Source organism: Xiphophorus couchianus, chromosome 9 (assembly GCF_001444195.1).
Source record: "Xiphophorus couchianus chromosome 9, X_couchianus-1.0, whole genome shotgun sequence".
NCBI classification, from domain to species: Eukaryota; Metazoa; Chordata; class Actinopteri; order Cyprinodontiformes; family Poeciliidae; genus Xiphophorus; species Xiphophorus couchianus.
This window is the reverse complement of record NC_040236.1, coordinates 20,396,675-20,416,177: the sequence shown is the minus strand read 5'-3', so window position 1 is coordinate 20,416,177 and position 19,503 is coordinate 20,396,675. Positions and strand designations below refer to the sequence as shown.

General features: G+C 36.8%; 1 protein-coding gene across 3 annotated transcripts; it reads right to left on the bottom strand.

The window, feature by feature from the left end:
* Window positions 1-1,861: 1,861 nt before the first annotated feature.
* nmu (neuromedin U) lies at window positions 1,862-6,519 on the bottom strand. Of its 3 annotated transcripts, none has more exons than XM_028026947.1 (9): window positions 6,245-6,519; window positions 5,359-5,414; window positions 5,236-5,283; window positions 5,095-5,148; window positions 4,971-5,000; window positions 2,961-3,035; window positions 2,232-2,285; window positions 2,109-2,149; window positions 1,862-2,017 (listed from the first exon to the last, which is right to left on the bottom strand). In XM_028026947.1, exons 1-8 carry the CDS (start codon window positions 6,390-6,392, stop codon window positions 2,114-2,116), a joined length of 501 nt encoding a protein of 166 aa, XP_027882748.1. In that variant the 5' UTR covers window positions 6,393-6,519; the 3' UTR covers window positions 1,862-2,017; window positions 2,109-2,113. The 3 variants fall into 3 exon arrangements, with proteins under 3 accessions (XP_027882748.1, XP_027882749.1, XP_027882750.1); XM_028026948.1 differs by having other exon boundaries at window positions 2,961-2,996; XM_028026949.1 differs by lacking the exon at window positions 2,961-3,035.
* Between the last annotated feature and the right edge of the window lie 12,984 nt (window positions 6,520-19,503).

Below are 19,503 nucleotides of genomic sequence, written 5' to 3'. Positions count from 1 at the left end.
AAGTCACGTCAACAGATCCTTCCACCTGAGCGATGAAACTTTGCAGCCACTTGCCTGCGTCTGTCATTAACGCTTTTCTTGCCAAGGTTGTCAGTTTAAGTGCACCACCAAGTCTGCCAAATATGCCTGCCACACTTTCCGGATTTTTTTGTAAAGTATTTTTAAACCCAACTATTATTTCCCTTCTACTGCATAATTTTGCACTACTTTGTAATGGTCTCTCGCATGACAACCTCAAACAACACATTGACAATACAATACATACATGTATATGAAACAGGCTTATGGTTATAATGTGACCTAAAAATCAAATGGTGATTTTATAAGGCCAGTCCTTCATTTTCAGAGAGATATTAATGACTTTTTCTAGATATTAGCTATACTATGCTGCATGATACTCTTTTAGTCATGTCCTGTACTTCAGCCTTGCAAAATGCAGAGATACTAAGTGTAATATATTTATTGAACTTCATAATATGTTGTTTTAGTTGGAAAGACTAACAGAAAGTATTTATTTTCACTGCAGAAAAGTATTTTCAATTGCAGCATAGTCACAGTACTGGAAATAATGTTAAAATATGACAAGTGATGTCCACTTTAATGAACAGATGATTCATTGTGATTGTCTCAAAACAAAACTTACAGAACATTTTTGTTTTATCTAACTGGACTTCCAGTAGATGGCAGCGCAGGGCGTATATCTTCAGGACATCACATGCCCAAGAAAACTTTTTTTTTGCATTGTCCAGTGACCATAGCTCTGTAATTTTTAATATAAATTATTAAACTTTCATTAACATCCTGGTTTGTTTCCTTCATTGGAATGCTCCAAGGCAAACCAGTATAATCCACCAAGAGGAAACGACTAAAACAATGCTATTTCTGTGGCTAAAAAACAATAGTTATATGAACCACATCGCAGTGGAATTAGTCTATTTAGCTCATACATACGGACCGGCAATTGGCGCCATCACCTCCCAAGCCCCAAAGCAAGCAAACAAACAAAACAATAACAACAAAACATTCATTTCAGATTTTGAAGAAGAAAATCACAAAATTATTGTTTCCTTATAGGTCATTTAAAAAATGAAATCATAATTGTTAAATAACATTAAAGATGTTATTTTCTGGCACACCTTCTTTACATTCAGATTGTTGTTTTTTTCTAATTTTAAAGACATTCCCAAAAAAGTAAAAGTGCTATGATTAAATTTGAGACAACAGCCACACCCAAGTGGCATAGTCACTGTTGCTTCCAATTGTATTTAGTGAAATGTTAACAGGCCTGGTATTTGAGGTGTTCTGTCTAAATTCTAAATTAACAAAGTCCTTGATTGTCTGAAAACAACCCTGATTCATACATGTGGGCATTTATGAAGAATTATATTCAAGGGGGTTGAATAATTTCAGCTACTGCAGTACTCATTTAGAGTTGAATTTGGATCAAATCTGTGCAATATTATTCACACTTATAATAGTAAACAACTGAACACTTTTGAAAATTGTCAGTAAACTTAGTTTGCAGAGAGTGTTAAATGATTTTAGGTACAACTTTGTTGGCAATCTCACCAATAACCAATCTTATACTGTAAAAATTACCCACATAAATAGTGGAACGATGGCGGCATCTACTGCTGGTAATAATAACTGCATATTTAACTTACAAATTCTGCAAATAATGTTAAACCACAAACTATTTAGCTAAAGGAGAAGAGACTCCAAACAATTCAATACCAAGATACTTTTATGCTAAAGTGTATAGTTTTGTGTATTTTCCTCCAACTTGTTCCAGATACAAAGACTGATGCTGGAATAATATGTCACGACTCAAAGTTGAACAACCTAAATGAATCACACAAAATAAAATCTGGACAAATGAATGGTAGTTTAATTGGTATTCATTGTATAGTTTCAAACATCAATGTACAGCAGAGTCAAAGGGCAGTGGCAGGCGTCCGGATCACTCAGTCGTCGTGCAGCGCGGGTCCGTGTCTCTGTACACTCGCAGGTGGAGTTTCTGCAGCATATTCACGCACAGAATCAAGTCATAATTTAAAAAAGAACTCACCATAGGTAAAACGTCTGACATACGCTATTTGTGATGTTACCTTTTTTATTCATATTCTAAAGACCGTTTTCCATTTCGTGGCTAAAAGAGCAAAGAGAACCTTATAATTTCTGTTATTTAATGTGCAGCTTTTACTTCCTGTCACTACCTGACGCAAACATACCCGATAGAGGAAGTAGCCTCTGCTTTCAATTCCGCCAGGTCCCTGGAGTTCAGCCTGGATGGACACACACACACACACACACACACAAAAATAACCCAGCAGGACTGAACCTTCTGCACAAAATGATGATGGATTTTGTTGATGTAGAAAACATTATTTCTCCACCAGCAGAGGAAATGGCATATACCCACTTAAACAGTCACTCCAAAGCAAACAGTGTCCACGTTCCTCATCCACATTTGCTCTCTATCTGCTTTGTTTGAAAGCAAATAGGGATGTGTTCCCCTTTCCAGCAGCACTCGTTTTTAGACCATAATTACTCTCAGCTTGGAAAACACGACTAATGCAGACTGAACATTACTGACATGACATGACATGACATGACTTGACTTGACATGACTTGAGCTAAGGACTGGGAAAAGGCATTTAAGTCCACAGCAGAATGAAGCACGTGTGCTTCGGTATCAGCATCTGCTGGCTGTGCATGCTGCAGCTCTAAGAAAACATCTAAAACATAACACACCTACTTTTAAAGAAAACCTTTACATTTTTTAAAAATTCAGGGCAAGATGTGTTGAGAGGTCGAGCAAATAGAGCAGTTTGCATCTGTGGTTGCGTTTGATTTCTGCATTCAGAACACAAAGTATTTCTCAATTTCTTCTAAAGAAGTGGATATCAGATTCAAATAAATAAAAACACTAAAAATGAAATGATGTGAGTGGTACATACGCTCATTACGAGTCCTCTCTCTCTTCTGGGATGGAGCTGAGAAACGAGATGCAGAAGAGGGTGCAACTGAGAGTTCTGACACACACACACACACACACACACACACACACACACACACACACACACACATCCACACGCACACCACACAAACAGAGAGGCAGACACGCAAACATCAACAACAGTGGAAAAGAGAAGACACCATGGACTGTACACAATTTTCTTTTTGTCTGTACAGAAGAGTGTGCAACACAGAAATGCAGATGCTTCAGGTCTGCAGTCAAGTCTGCAGGGAAGACCTCATGCTCTATTTGGGGGTTTAAACCTTTACATTTATATTTATTAGAAAGAGGTAAGTGAATGTGTACATTTTCATGGGATGGCCATCGCTAAACAAAGTGGAATGCCTCTTATGTCTTTGTGAAATTAGGCAGCCCAAAAACTATAAATAAATTCTTTTTTTTTTTTTTTTGAGAACCAAATTCATCTCTGACCTTACTTTTTTTTTTCTCTCAAATCTCTCTCAATGTGAATAAATATGTGTAGCTAAAGCAACTGAACTATGAAAGGCCTTAAGTGCTGCTATTGACTAAATGGATATTTATGAAAAGAAACACAAATGCATAGATGTGTCAAAAAACAAGAATTGTGGAAATAATTAAACATTTAAATTCACTCTATGGTTAAAACAACACAAACTTATTTTTATAAGTTTGTGATTTTGAACGGATTAAAGATAAACCTGTTAATCCGTTCAATTTTTTTATTCAAATTGATCAAACTATTGAAATGTAATACCTTCTGTAAGCATTAGCTATCAAAATCAGGGGATTGGCTAAAACTGCTGTGATAAAAGATGATTGGGCTAAAGCGGACTTGTAGAGCAGGTTAACCAATCAGATGTAAGACTGTGTTTTGCCAACTACTTCCTGGAAAACAGAAATGATAACATGAATAAAATCTGAAATAAATGCATATGACTTTATGCAGTTATTTAAATAAGGTAGCCCATATTTATTTTTTGTGTTTTTCTTTTTCAAAAATTTTCTTTTATTTATTTTATTGCAATCTGTTGAATTCCCTCTTCGAATGTTTGTTGGTTTTTTTAAACTCTAATTGAGATATATATATATGTACTGTATATACATACATATATGTATATGTATGTGTGTAAAAACACCACTTCATTTAAACATAGGCAGCTGTAAGCAAGCTCAAGTTAAGCATGCAACTGTTCATTGCTGTGATGTTAGAAATTTTACTGTAGCTAAATAAATGTAAAATAAATTATGTAAAGGGCCTCAAAGCTTTTCATCCATTCATTGTCTATGCCTGCAGGATCATGGGGGTGTGGGGAGATGAAGGTATAGCCTGTGAGAACCAATGGAGAACATGCAAAGTCCATGCAAGAAGAACCCAGGTCAGGACTCAAACCCAGATTGGCTGCAAGGTTCGTTCCTGTCCTGAAGATGTAGGCAGTTATTCAAGGAACTTGACGTTTTTGAAGCTGTGGTGCTGCCTTCCTGAACAAAATGGCGTCCAACATGCATCACACTCATAAAGGCAGGAAAGCTTTGTGAGAGGATTTAATTAGCATTCTGTGCATATTGGTACTGTGCTCGTGTCACCATGCATTCTGCAGCTATTTCTTTATAGAAATGATGCGTGTTCTGGGGAAATAATATGCAAATTACCTGTCACTGTCATCAGTTTCAATAAAGCAATATCCAGTTCAGGGGTTTAAAAAAAATTGATGCAGGTTCCCATATAAAGTTGCTTTTGTTCAGTCAAGCAACACACTGTGGCAGTGCAGTTTTATTCACTATTATTTTTTTAACTTACCACCCCCTGTGACAAGAGATAGCCTTGTGGTCTGGAATAGTGAAATGAAAACTGCACATACAGCATAGGGCGTCAAACAACAGGAGAAAAAAAAAATCTCACATGCAAACCAACAGCCAGCATATTTCTAAATAAAATAAATTCCATTAAGGAAGGAAAAAATTAACTCACCCTTTTACTATTTTCTTGAACTCTCAGCTCCTAAAAATGTATAAATCAGATTACTGGTGAAGATATGCAACAGCACAACCAAGCATTTTGAGACGACGGAAAGCCAGCATATGATGTAAGATACCTTTGACTTCTGAACCAACATCAACATACAGAGTTCTCCTATGACATCTGATGTCTGGAAAGTAAATATGGCGGCTGTCAGAAATTATTTCAATGTGATATTTCCCTCTAAACTGAGCAAGCTATTTCATGTCTCACTCACCCAATACTTCAGGTCTGCAGAAAGGTAGGATGAGCAAACAGCGTCTATCTGTGGAGAAGCACAAAGGATGATGGGGGACTGCACAGAGAAGACCGATTAAGAATACAATAAGGTAAAGTCTACCTGACGAAGTAGTTGCCTCTGGTCTGTTGTGACCTGCTGAAGACTGACTGGGGCACCTTTAATTTCACAAAACAACATAAAAACACCCAGTTCACACTTAAGCCAAAGAGTCTGCATCATTACAGTGTTGTGATCCAAAACATGACAGTATGGGTCTTATTGAGCCAGCTAAACAACGGCATTAGAGCTTTGCGGACGCAGTTAGAGTAGGAATAATCAACATTTTTTCCTGTATGTTTAGACATGATTGCAGTGAAGGTCCATTAGCAGGTTAAGAGCTTCACAGTCAAACATAGAGGGAGAGTGTATCAACATGACGCAAAATTATATCTGCTTTGACAAAAAAAAAGATCTTTATATTACAAAATAGCAATAACTAATTTATGTTTTGCGTATCTATAGACAAAAAATGCCGTGTTGAAATTGACCTTAAATAATACAAACACACTCAAAGGTCAGTTTGATAAGACACGATAAAGTGTCAGTGCTATGGGATGATAACATCCGAAGCGGGTGCATCTGTACTCCCTTCAGTCATTTTTGACTTCCTGTCAGTGAGTAAACACAAACAGATACTGTCGTGTCTTGTTTAGATAGATAGATAGATAGATAGATAGATAGATAGATAGATAGATAGATAGATAGATAGATAGATAGATAGATAGATAGATAGATAGATAGATAGATAGATAGATAGATAGATAGATAGATAGATAGATACTGTAAAAGCAATCTAAAAACAATCATTATCACAGAAATTGAAAAGTTTGGAGGTGTTAATTTGATTTCTGCAACACAAATCATGCACAAAAAAAACAAAAAACACACACACAAAAAAATAATAATAATTGTTGCATGTCAAAAATAAAAATATTTGTCAACCTACTTGTAGAGGCTGGTATGGTGAGGATGAACAGGACTGCCAGGGTGATGCTGGCCGTGCTGAGGGGACTCATGGCGCCGCCGCTGAGGCTGTGCAGGGTGCAGAGGGCTCCGCGCTGCTCAGGCTGGCTTTGGCTACTGAAGGTCTTCATCTCCCTCCTCTGAGTGGCCTTTCCTCGCTGTTGTGTGTGTGTGTGTGTTTTTTTTCTCCCACTTCAAGCTCTTCTGACACTTTTTGTCTGGCGTCAGAGAAATATGAAGGCTCGCGCGCCCCGCGCCCTCCGCAGGGGAACGTGGCTGCGTCACTGGGAAGGGAGCCCCGCGCGCGTCTTAAGTTATGAGGCTGAATCAACAAGTTGGCGGTGAAAATGCTTCTCCGAACAAAGAGGCAAAATAGTGAGTAAATAAAAAGCTGTAAGGGGTCAGAAAAGTTAATATATACTTACAAAAAATGTTTTTGGTGTCACGTTGCTACTGTTAAAAGTCCTAACGTCGGGAACTTGATATAGCTACCAATGGTATTATTTTAAAATAAGTACGCAAGATATATTTTCCTACTGTGTGCCACTTATCTCTAAACTCAGATAAATGGCATACTGGGTTGTAAATTGTGCGTTTAATTCTTATTTTTGTGTGACTTTACTGCTTCTTATACTATAAAAGTAGGTTAAGTGGTAGTATTTTGACATTCAGGTCAGGTGTATGTATTTGCTTCTTTCAGCGTATTTTCAAGCTCTGGGTTTGGCTGCAGGACAGCTGGATAACTTGTTATACCATCACCACCATTCCAGTCAAAACTAGAGAGAAGAAAGCAAAAAACATTGCTCTGCAGCCAAAAAGTGAGACTCATTCAGGTAAACCACTCAACCCAAACTCATACTCAACTAAACATGGACTGCGCCAAAGTTGTGAGATAACAATTACATCATTGAAGCTCAGAACTTACTGTATAGCAGTGCTGTTTCAGAAAAATAATGGCCCTCCCGTTTTTAGGTCAGACCACCAACCAACTATAAAAAAAATCTAATCGCATTATACTTTTGTTAAACTTGTAATATAATTGAATTATTTCATTGTATAGAGACTCATTATCAGTCATTATGGAATTACCTTGTCTCAGCACTCAGGTAATTTGTTGGCCTTTGTGAAGCCATGCGTGAAAGCAGAGACACTCCAAAGTAGTTCTTTTTGTCAGGATCTTTTACAATAAATCAGAAAACATAATTATATATATTTAGGAAAAAAATACACCACTGTGTAGGTGTACCCGTGCAAAAAAAGATAATAGAAATAGGATGAATTGATAGATGAATACAAAGTAAGGTGGATTAAGTTTACTGTTTGACGAATACAAGGCATTTAGGATTTTATTAAAGTCCCATGAAGAGGGGGTGTGGGCGATATGTAAGAAGGAGACGTGAATGCTAAAAGATTTACTGGATAAAATGTGTATGTTCCAGGAGGATTTTGCATTCATTGTAATAAGGTGTGTTGTCAGTTTTACTTATGAAGCTAATATACCATTTTGACCAACTGGTTTCATTGCCTCCATGGAAAGAGAAATCTGTTTTGGCTAAAGCAAGCATGAAAGTTTTAAATATAAAAACAGGATACAGTTGATTGAGGAAAACTGCCACAAGTCCTCCTCCCATATTAGCTTCAGTTAGAGCTGAGCATCTCAATCAAACATCACGTTCATCTCCACCCTTGTCATCCTCCTACACTAATCTTTCTGTCATAAATTAATATCAAACAGTGGGTCCGTGTGCAGGGCATAACCTGCTCACTGTTAACGGCTTAACAAGACACTTGCTTTTCACAGATCGGTTGCCAGACACATGAAATCGTAAAGTAAAGGAAATGTATGTTGGTGTCATTGTACAGCGTGGTCGCTGCCTCCTGAAAGCTCATGGAGAAGGCAATCATGTGGTCCATCATTCTGGATAACACTTGAAATGTCATGACCTTTGGAGAGTTAAGTTGTTGTAAAGTTGTTTGGCATTTACATACGCTGCTGTAATTAGATTCATATCGTTATTACTTTATTGAATAATTAAAACCAAGAAGGTGGCTTCCAATGGGAAGGTTATTTATGTGCGATTGAGACACTATTACACCTTGAAACCACAACGCAGATTATGGGCTTGACTGTGATCTGTTTCTAATCCTCTTTCAAAGATGGGAACCAGTAATAAACCTATGCAGCACAACCAAAGCCAAATATCCATTATTAGACTTATAATTAAATTCAAAATAATTTATTTTTAGATGAATTTCTAATAATTCTATAATTGCTCTATCTGGTCTGTCAGAGTCCAGGTATTGTTTCAATACTTTCTTAACACATGCTATACCAGCCTCAATACCAGTGTTTGTATATAAACTGTCAACGTCCATTGAAAATAGAAATGAATTATGTGGAATTTTAAGTTGCTTCACCAAATTTATGAAATGATAAGTATCTTTAATATATGATGGATGTTTTGTAGATAGAGGATTCAAAAAATAGTCAATAAATTCCGCTGTTTGATATGTTTCACTTCCACAATCTGAAACAATTGGTCTTCCTGGTGGCATTTCATATGGTATTGTCCATTTTCGTGGGTCTTTGTGAATTTTTGGTAAAATGTAAAACCGTCTTGGTCTTGTCTCTCCCTGCAATGTGTTTTTCTGTTTTGCATTTATGAATTTTTCTTTATGTAATCTGTCCAAAATGTCCTTTACTAAGGGGACTGTATTTACACAGGAAAAATCTTTGGTAAAATAATTTTTTCGGAGTTAACATTATTTTATGTTATTCTATGCTAGTAACTTTTATTGAACGTAGAGCGACGATAAAAATGAAAGAATTAAAGTTGTGCTTTGTATGCAAACTATGTAAGTTGTCAGTAAAACATTTTTGATTTACTATTTTGTCCATAAACCCCGTTTACATCGAGTTGTATGGAGCTGATATGCTTTTTTTTGTTTGTTTGAGTTGTGGTAATTGGCTAAATTCAAGTAAAGAGCCTAGCCCATTATGGATAGTTGTTAACAACACAGTGCTTCGTCATCATGATGGTTTCAACCTTTTATTGTAATTTTCTATTCACTTTGATAAGTATGTTTATATGATTATAGAAAAAAAAATTATTTTTATATCATGAAGGATGCAAGCTGTGCGTGTCAAATACAGAGATCGACAGAAATACATCTGTTTTGAAGGCCAACTGACTTACAGTTCGTTTTTGGAATGTGGTGAGTCCTAACAAAACAAGTTTCCAGCATTTTCATATATTGTGTTCCTCAAAAATGTTCTGGGAATGGTGTCATAATGGGTGCTTTATACCAACTTTTCAGATGTATTATTTTGTTTGAGTTAATTTTACTTTTTATGTCTTATTTTAATTTTTATTTACATATGTTCAAATACATAATAAAATAAATAATTTGCTATGTTCACAGCTGCAAAAAAGTTCAGCATCCCAACCTTGGACTTAAAAGTCTTTGATGACTCAAAGACTGAAGTGGATGAGGATGTTTTTGAGCTCCTTTTGAAAGGTCCGAACCTTGGTGTGCTAGAGATTTGTGAAGCACAAAATCTCAATCCAGATGGTAAGTTTTTTTTGAAGTGTCATTTGTTTATTTTTGTGAACTATTTTTGGTCATTGTTATGGGTTTGACTGGATAATAGGGATAGAAATTGCTTTTAAGAGCAGTATAGACATGTTGATGTCCATTTGATATCACCAATCTAGGATGAGATCATCAAAGCGTTCATCTTTGTACCATTTCACACATGTGGAAACATCCTAACATCAACAATTTCACCTATTTCTAGTGTTTCAGTGGTTAATTGCAATGAACACAGAAAAATGTGCATGAGTTAGCTGTGTTTGTGTCATACTATTTCGTGTGAGAAGAGCTCATCAGGTTTCTTGATAGTGTAATTATGTGGTTAGAGAAACAATTTTCTCAATTTTAGTGTGTTGGCTACTGTTAACTCTACCAATAAAATGTTTAGATAATCCTATGGATCAGCTAAGTTGTGCAGCAAGCAGCTCCTTTACCAGTTCCAGTGGAGAAACTGAAGTGGACTCCGATGACACCATTATATTGCAACACAGTCCTGCAACAAGACAGAGAGCTGAAGACACCTCTCTTGCCCACGTAAGCTATGCAGATTACGGTGCAGGCTTCCATAGAGTTTTTACAAATTTGAATGTATTATATAAATTACTCTCTTAAAAGCACTTTCTGTGTTTTTTCCTTCAGCATATCTTTGCACATTTTAGTCCAGATCCTTACCATAGAAGGCTCTGGACTTCACCAAAAATCTAAATTCTTGAGGTTTTTATTTGTGCTTTTTAAACATAACTTACTATTCTACTAATACTATTATAGCTCTTCTTATACTATCTCTTTTTTTGTGAAATAAAATAGGATTTGTAATTGTCTTGTGTATGGTGTTTTTGTGATGTATTGATCGCCCTGGTGGGCAAGGGAACTCAAGGAAACTCGGAGGAGGGACTAGGAAACGACGGGGAAACTTGGAGGAAGCTCTAAGGAATTCGGAAAGGACACTAGGAAACTCAGAGGGATCACTAGGGGACACAGAGGGAAACTTGGAAGGTGCACTAGGAAGCTCAGAGGAGACACTAGGAAATGACGCGGGAACACCGGGCACACTAACTGGGGCCGAGATCCCACAAACCGGGACCGGACACCCTGTTACTGGGGCAAAATGCGCAGAGACAGCAGCGGCGGCGGAGACTGGAGGTAGCGGTGGTCCCGGAGATGCTGGATCTGGGCTGGCGGAGAGACTGTGCGGCTTGGGAGGCAGAGGGTTGCCTTTCAGCACGGCAACCGCCATCAGGCGCTCCCACTCTGCCTCCTGCTGCAACTCCGCCAGCCCCAGGTGCGGAAGTCGCGAGATCCAGTAGTCCAATAACAGGACCAGGCGAGTAGCAATGCCCAAACGCTGACGAGCGGAATAAGGCTTTGCCACCTCCTCTACATAGTCTTTAATAGTTTTCCTCAATCCAGCTGGATCCATTATGGTGCGAGCCTCACCGATCGGTCTGGTCGAGTCCTTCTGTCATGAAATGGTGGATGAAGGTGGTGAGGCAAACGCTGTAGACCCAGGTTGAAGTGAGAACTGATGGTTTTAATGAGGGAAGAACACAGTCCAAAATCCTGGCAGCACAGCGGAGCGGAGCGGAAGGCAAAGGCTCAACACTAGTGGCAACAGGGTTTACGAATGGACAGCAGACGAAACAATGACTAGGACCCAACAGAGATGCAGAGACACAGGTGACATTAAATACACAGGAAGTAATCAGGGAACGAGACACACATGGGAATAATTATGCAGAGGACAGGACAACACAGAGACTCAAAGGACACAGAAACTCAAAATAAACACACAGAAAAACACAGATCGTGACAGAAACAATAATAATCCATTCATGGTAGTTTGCTAAAATGTGGTACAAACACATAGAAGGTAGACTGTTTTATGTAACATATCACAAAGTGTTCAGCAGATAATAGCTTCAGGATTCAATCAATTGAGTGACATAATGTCATCAGTTCAGATCCAGAGTCAGATCCACCTAAACACATCCATGATGTTCATGATTGGAAAATGAGCAGGATGAGTAACTCATTAACAAGGCACATCCTCCTCCCAACACCATTTGTTAATTTTGTGAAATTTCCCATGCCTTCTTCTTTATTGTTTTTCCAAATCAAGAAAACCACTTTTACCAGTAGCAGCCGAATTATGTCACCAATATGCTGCAAATTATTCTATTAAAAAAAGAAAAATTCCTTTATATACAGTTGATGTATAGTTTGCTTCATATGAAACATGTTCACTAAAAAGTAAAATATTTGGTCTATTATTGTGTAAGATGGAAGTTTGCACCTTTAATACAAAGCCTTGCTGTTTGTATTACTTTCTTCTTTCTCATGTTTGCCAGTTTGTTTAGTCTCCAAAATGGATGACGACAGTGCACTATCAACGTCCTCACACACTAATAAATATGATCTGCACAATGCAGCAAATTTGACAGCAATTTCTTCTTCCTGATTCTTTCCTGCTACAATCAAATTCGGCTTTCATCGAGATCTAGGACAAGCTTATCCAAATTTGGTGATTTATGACCGTCCAAAAAATATTTTAACAACATACTGCCTGTAGAAAGGATACAGACTTTAATTTAGAGACTGAAGGCTCTGAATACTGCAGTGTGCTATGATTTCCTGTTTATGTGATTAGTTATCTCTGTGCATCATGAGTTAATGGACATTAACGCAAAGTGATTTCATGCTGTGATTTATGTGGCACCAGTTTTGCTGAATATTATACCATTTTTGCAGTATTACAGACATGTGCAACACATGTTGCATTAGAGGTGAGCGCAGACAATTAACTGAAGGGCTGCATTTCTTCTGTTTTAATCTGGTACAAATTTATTTTCATAAATAGTGGTTACTTATGTAGAAGTAATTCAGAAATAAGCTCATTGTTGTAGAGCTTTATTGAGTTCTTCTTGGTGGTTAATTACAGTTTTTTTCAGTCGCTTCTCAGTCACATTTTTCGGCTCATACTCAACATTTGCAAAATAATAAATGTATTTCTCAATATCTAAATGAGTCATAAAACATGTCAGTGCCTCAGAATGACATGTCTTTGTTTCATTGTGTAAGGAAATGACAGATTGATTAGTCATGTTGTCAATATGGCAGAGCCCTCTGGAGGGAAATTCTGTCATAAACTAAGGCTAAAGTTTTGATGACAAGTACTGTAAATTGTAATTTTGGGAGATCAATGGTAAGAGATTGGACAAGAGTCACATTTATGCTTTTAATTTGTGACAGACCATGTCATTGTGATACAGAAATGGAAATACAGCACTGCAGAAAAAAACTAAAGTAGAAATCGGAACATAAGACAATCTCCTTATGGAAAACAGTACATGCAGTTTTGTAGGAATAACAATTCAGTCTTCCTACGCTTTCCATCTCCATGCTGAGAAAAATTACTCACTGGTGTTAAAGATTGAAGAGTAGGGTGAGAAAAACTCAATCAACATCTTTTTGTGGGTAGCAAACTATTACCTGAAGATGTTGGAGCGATTGAAAATGCTTTATGTGCTCAGTTGGATGCCAAGAGAGAAATGAGTGAAGCATTCAGGTGGAAATTCACCTTGACGCCAAATGGTAGATGTCCTGCACTTGCATAGCGATTTAGCAAGTCTGAGGACTCCAGAGCAGTTCACTCTACAATCAGTCATTTTCCAGTTCAGACACACATCCACACAATGATGGTGGTGAAGCTACGGCAGACCAACAGAAGTGAGGCAGGCATTCAGCCAGATCACCGATGATCAGAAGCTTTACCTGTAAAGTACAAAATAATCATTATTAAGTTGTACTGTCACTTATTTTCAATACCTTTCATGTAGTGTACTCTTTGTGAATACACTTGATATTTTAGATGAAAAACGTTTGTTATTAAATCACGTGTGGGGGTTTTAGGACCAAAATATTCAAACTAGGAAATACCAATAAATGAAAAAATTGCTGGGTTTATACAGTCAATAATGCAATAAAGTTTTTTTTTTATGTAAATCCCATAGAACAATAGAAAAATTGAAGAAGTTCATGTAAATGTAAAAATAAATAAGATTCCCCTCCATCACTAAAAAATCCATTATGATATAAAAAAGTCATTATGAAATGAGTGACTATAGATCATAACAGAACTGTTATAGCTGATGATGGAGCTAAAACACACTGTTAACAGCGCTGTTAATGAGCGGCAACACCAAACGAGCAATGCACAGACACTCCACATAGTCCTGCTGACGGAAGAGGAAATAAAAATCATTAACATAACAAATAACCCCATCTCTAATGCATGCATTTCTGCCTTGAGCAAATGATTATCTTTTTGCCCCAGCAACTTTTTGCAAAGACTGATGGGTCCATTGACAAAAATTTGCATTTAAATTAATTTTTTTTAAGTCATAGGATTTGTAGCACTAATAGTAACAACACTCCCAAAGATGTATATATTATGGACTCTTCAAGCAAATGTATGTCTTCTATTAAATGTCATGGACAGGTTACTGGCAGATTCACTTTTATACCTCCTTGAAATAGAATTTCATCTATTGAAACATATTGTGAAAAGAGAGAGATCTGTTTTTCTCAGAAGATGTCAAAAGAAGCTATATCTAGTGCTGAATCAAAGGATGTTGGGCCAGTATGATAGCTTTTAGAGATGATGGTGACATACTGCTACCAACATGGTACACCTTGGATGAAACACAGACTATTGTCTTCTGCCACAAAGATGATATTGTTTGTGCTACTGGACAGAGCCGCGGTGGAATCTTTCTCGCTAGTAAACTGAATTTGATTCAAAAATACCTTACTAATGCAGAAAAATTAATAATAGTTGTAACTCAGACTGTTATACCTGAAAACTGTCTTTACAGATTTATAGATGGTTGGGGCCTGTTATACAGGCCGCAAAAAGAGGAAATCAAATCTTTCTTAAGTATTCAAACCAGCCCACTATTAACAAAGTTATGTACCTTTCATGTCTGATGTTCAGTTTGAACTTCAGTAAATTCTCTAAACCACATATCTACTGTAGATCTGCTACTGTATGATTGGCTGATTTGATATTTGCGCCACACACAAAAATATCAAACTTATTCATGTTTGTTCCCTTTAATTCATCTCAGTTTGATTTAAATTTAAAAATACTGTATTGATCCCAATTAAATAAACAAGCCATTAGAGGCACTTGCGATAACCAGTACTCAATTCAATTCAGTTTATTTGTATAGCACCAATTCACAGCAGGTCAATCACAGTTCAGTTCAGTCACACATACTGTACATTACAGTTGATTCTACTTATCACACAGTCCATTACGTTCAGGTTATTATCAGATTAGGTTAGATTTCTATCTAAAGAAATCCAAGAGGCAGCATTTACTCCTCCTGGACTTTACAGAAATCCCTCATACTGAGCATGCATGTGGTGACCGTGGAGAGGAAAAACTCTCCAGCACAGCCTGGCGTGCTGGAGAATTTTTCCATCTGCCACGACCAGTGTTATCTGTCTTTGTAGAATCAGCAACAAATCATGTCTTACACCAGTTTTATTCTTTTAGTCTATCACATTGTAAAGGCATGCAAGTTTACATAAATTGTCTTTAGACAAATCGCTGTTGAGGAAAAATTAAGCATTGTTTGAATATGCTGTTAAAGGGTATCAACAAATTTGTTTCATGAAAAACAATATTTGTGATCTAATTCTGTGATTTCTCTTCCTCTAATGCTCTTTCTCTCTCGCTCAGATATCAATTCAAAAATGTAATAATTGTTTTATTTACCCGTTTGGTTCTGCTTTGCAGGCTATGTAAACTTCATTTTATATACAACTATATGTAACTAGTGTGTTTTTAGCGGGGGGTTTTTTGTTTTTGTTTTTTTTACCTTGGTGTAGTTTGGAGTAATTACCAAGGCGGAGCTGGCTGTAATGAGTCTCCAAAGTCGTATTTAGGCAAGTGTTGCAGTGGTTAGACATAATTTATCTGTTTGAGGTCACTAAGTGTTTCTCTGACGTTGTCCTCCAGGACTTTCTGGTAGAAAGCAGAATTCATCATTCAGGTCTTCCAGGTTCTGTTTAAGTGATTTCTTGATTTTACAGGTCTGGCAATAATTAGGCCTGGGTGTGATGGATAACATTCACCTAAAAATAGAGTTAATTACTGTTAAATTCATTATATAATTTTTCTAAGTATATTATCACACATCTTTACCTCACTGTTTGTTTTGTCGTAACCTACATGAAGAGGCTTTTATATCCACACAGGTGCAGAAAATCCAACAAATCAAGTCTAAAACAGCACTGATGATCTCTTATTCCAGCGTACTATAAAGGCTGCAGAAAATGCCACAGAGATAGCAACTCCAATGTTTCTGATTCCAAACAAAATTAGAAAATGCTATCTGCCTTTAATCACCGGGATGAATGTCAAATGTAGATTATACAGATGTAATCGCCTTCCCCTGACGCTGCAGCACATCAGTGAAATGTTCTTTTGTTCATGTGTCACCTGGCATGCAGGTTACTGGGACTCTCGTCGGTCTACTGGCCCAGTGATACGACAGGTTTATTCAGAGAGGTAAACCTCTTGACCTGCTAGAGCTGCTCTGTTTGCCTCGCTCCACCAGTCAACAAACAGTTTGCTTGAAGGTTTTTTGGATTTTTTTGGCGTTGTCATTTTCTTGTGTGTCAGAATGTCACTGTCGACACATAATTGCTCTTGGACACTGCGAAGAAAATGCGTGCTTGTTTAGATGTTTATTTCTCAGACAGAGGTGGAAAGGTTTGTTGTAAGGGTAAGTTAAATTTATTGCTTTTATTGTAGTAACCTAATTAGACACTGATCCCTTTTAACATTTATTTGTTGTTTGAGACAAAAACAAAACAAAAAAATCCCACATTAGGGAAGAATTTTTGCACAATTTCTTTGACTTGAATTGAAGTGAGGTAGGTTTTGAAATTGTTAAACATAACTTTCCGGAGGCGATCAGAGTTTCAGGGAACTTCCAAATAGAAATTTGCGGTGATTTATATTTTTCTGGGAAATTAACATTTGCTCATCTTACCATAAGAAGACTTGAGAAGATGGGGGGGGGGGGGGAGAGAATCCCAAAAACTCACTTTAGGAAATCTCTCCTTGGCGATAATTAGACACTATCTACATACCAACAAAATATTTTGGAGCAATATTTAGTAAACTTCACAAATTATGGAGTTTTAAATTCTGGTGCATTTTTAAATGGAATAGTGCGTCAGAGCAGTTTGTTTGGATGAGTCTAAGATTGAGCTTTTTAGCAACAAATACTATATGAATCTGTGGAAAAGCATCACATCCCCATTGGCAGGTTTGTTGGCGGAACTGTGATGCTGTGGGCCGGATTTCTCTTCCACTGAAACATTGTGTGAGTGCATGGCACTATGAACTCTTTGACAAATCAGGACATTGGGTCATTATTAGCTTTCTTAAATGCACTCTTTCCCCAAAAAATATGGCACAGAAGGTTTTCACCAAATACAAAATCAACTTTCTTCCATAGCTGTCCCTAAATCCACTGAGGCGAGCTGAAAAGACGAGGACTTGTTAAACAATCCTCCACAATAATCACAACAATTGTGCAACCGGGGATTTTATCAAAAACAAATATTTCAAGAATGAGTTTTAAAAAAACAACAACTAAAAGTTTGAATATTTCCTCATTTTCACTGTGAAACATAAATCGTTACCAATAAAATAAGTTCAGAAATGTTTTAGGCTTCTAGAAACTTCTAAATAGAAATTCATGATGTTCTGTATTTCTCTAAGCTGGAAATTATTATTTGTTTATCTTTTAATAAGATAAAACAAATATCTTATTTGTTTATCTTTTAATAAGATAAAACAAATGACTTATTTTTTTGTCTTTTAATAAGATAAAACAAATGACTTATTTGTTTATCTTTACTAAGATAAAACAAATGTCTTGTTTGTTTATCTTTAATAAGATAAACAAGTATCTTATTAAAGATATTTGTTTTATCTTTTAATAAGATAAAACAAATTTCTTATTTGTTTATCTTTACTAAGATAAACAAATGGCCATTATTTGAACATGAAGTCCAAAACAGATGCAGCTGTCATCTTTTTTGATTTCTTTTCAGTGTTAGCTTTGCAGAGAATTTACTTTCATAACTGTTCAAGTAAATACATATGTGTTGATCTACAGTCTGGATTTGAAATCCTATCCTATTACCCGAATATTAACACTATAAATCAGTTACCAGGTGGCATATGATGTAGGTGAAACTTACAACTTATATGAATTGGATTATGGTTCAACATCCCGGAGGAGTGGAGGAAAATAAATGGAGCGCATTAAAGCTAAAAGACGCCAAAGAGACCTTTTGACACTTCCGTGATGCTATAGTGCTTGGATTATTAATGCATGATCTTTGTAGTTGCAGCGTGGACATCTAAGATCACTCTACATGGCAAGTAAAGAAAGTGGAATAAATACTTCCCCTGTTTTGAAATATCTCCACTGTGGTACCTTGTTCATAAGCCAGCATCACACCCAGGACGAGACCGTGACTTTAACTATGCGTGACAGAGCATGACACATTGAGCAGCTGGGAAATCCAACAATGTCTCTGCACAATAACTTCAAACACAGAAGTTGCACCTCAAGGCATTGTGTGCAGATCACTGGTTAATCCCTTATTTCCATCTACATCACACGTATGACTCAGTGTGTTGACAGTTGGTTGACTCTTCCTGTCCTGTGAACTTTGAAACAAACTTGAAACAGCTTTAGCATTTTAGACATACATCATACTTAAAAAACATGATGTATAGGTTGAACATCAACAGCACACATACACAGACATGTAGCAGGGAATAAACCAAACTATTTCTGGAAATACTAACAATTTTGTGGATTAACAATGCCACCTGGTGTTATGAAGAGATCATGTTAGTTTGATGTAGCGTGGACTTTATGTCATATGATTACCTATCAACATCAGGAGATCCCAGATTTGACATTTGACACAGAAATGTAAAACTTTATTCACCTGAAGAAAGAAGCAGAATGTTGCATGAATGATGTCCTGAAAGAAGGATTTAATGTGACCATGTTCAGTTATTTATTTTCATTAGTCTGCTCTGTATGTTTTCTTTTCTGATTGGATTAAATTATGCTTTACCACAATCCTGCCTATGTGAAGCCATGCTTAATTTATTAGGCTTTAATAACAAATCAAAACAAGATGAACATGCTCTGATCCAGTCTCGTTCATTTAGCCTTTTTTTCATTATTGCTCTCACTGTAGATATGACAAAGTTTGGGCAAGTGGGCCTGGGTCTGCTGTTTCATTACTTTTGTGTACAGCACTTTGGTCTAGCGGGTGTTCAAAGTACTCTATAAATAAAGCTGGTATGGTAAGTATCAATTGACAGCAGCATGATTTAGTTACAGTTATTTTACTGCAATTATAGGGGGTGCTGAAACTGCAGCACCAATGATTTTATATATTGTTTGGCTGTTTTTGTTGCTAATACTAAGAAGCTCCTGCCAATAAAAGAAGAGTATGTTTAATATTAATATTATGTAAAAGCTGTTTTGCTGGACAAGATTAGAAACGATGCCCTCTAAAGTGAGAATCTTAGGATCA

What these genes read in the sequence shown, in the direction of transcription:
- nmu (XM_028026947.1), bottom strand. Translation starts at nt 6,392, where the DNA reads ATGAAGACCTTCAGTAGCCAAAGCCAGCCTGAGCAGCGCGGAGCCCTC. An exon ending in AGAGGCAACTACTTCGTCAG is followed by an intron (nt 5,284 to 5,358) that starts GTAGACTTTACC and finishes GCTTCTCCACAG; the next exon opens with ATAGACGCTGTTTGCTCATC. An exon ending in GAGGCTACTTCCTCTATCGG is followed by an intron (nt 2,150 to 2,231) that starts GTATGTTTGCGT and finishes TTGCTCTTTTAG; the next exon opens with CCACGAAATGGAAAACGGTC.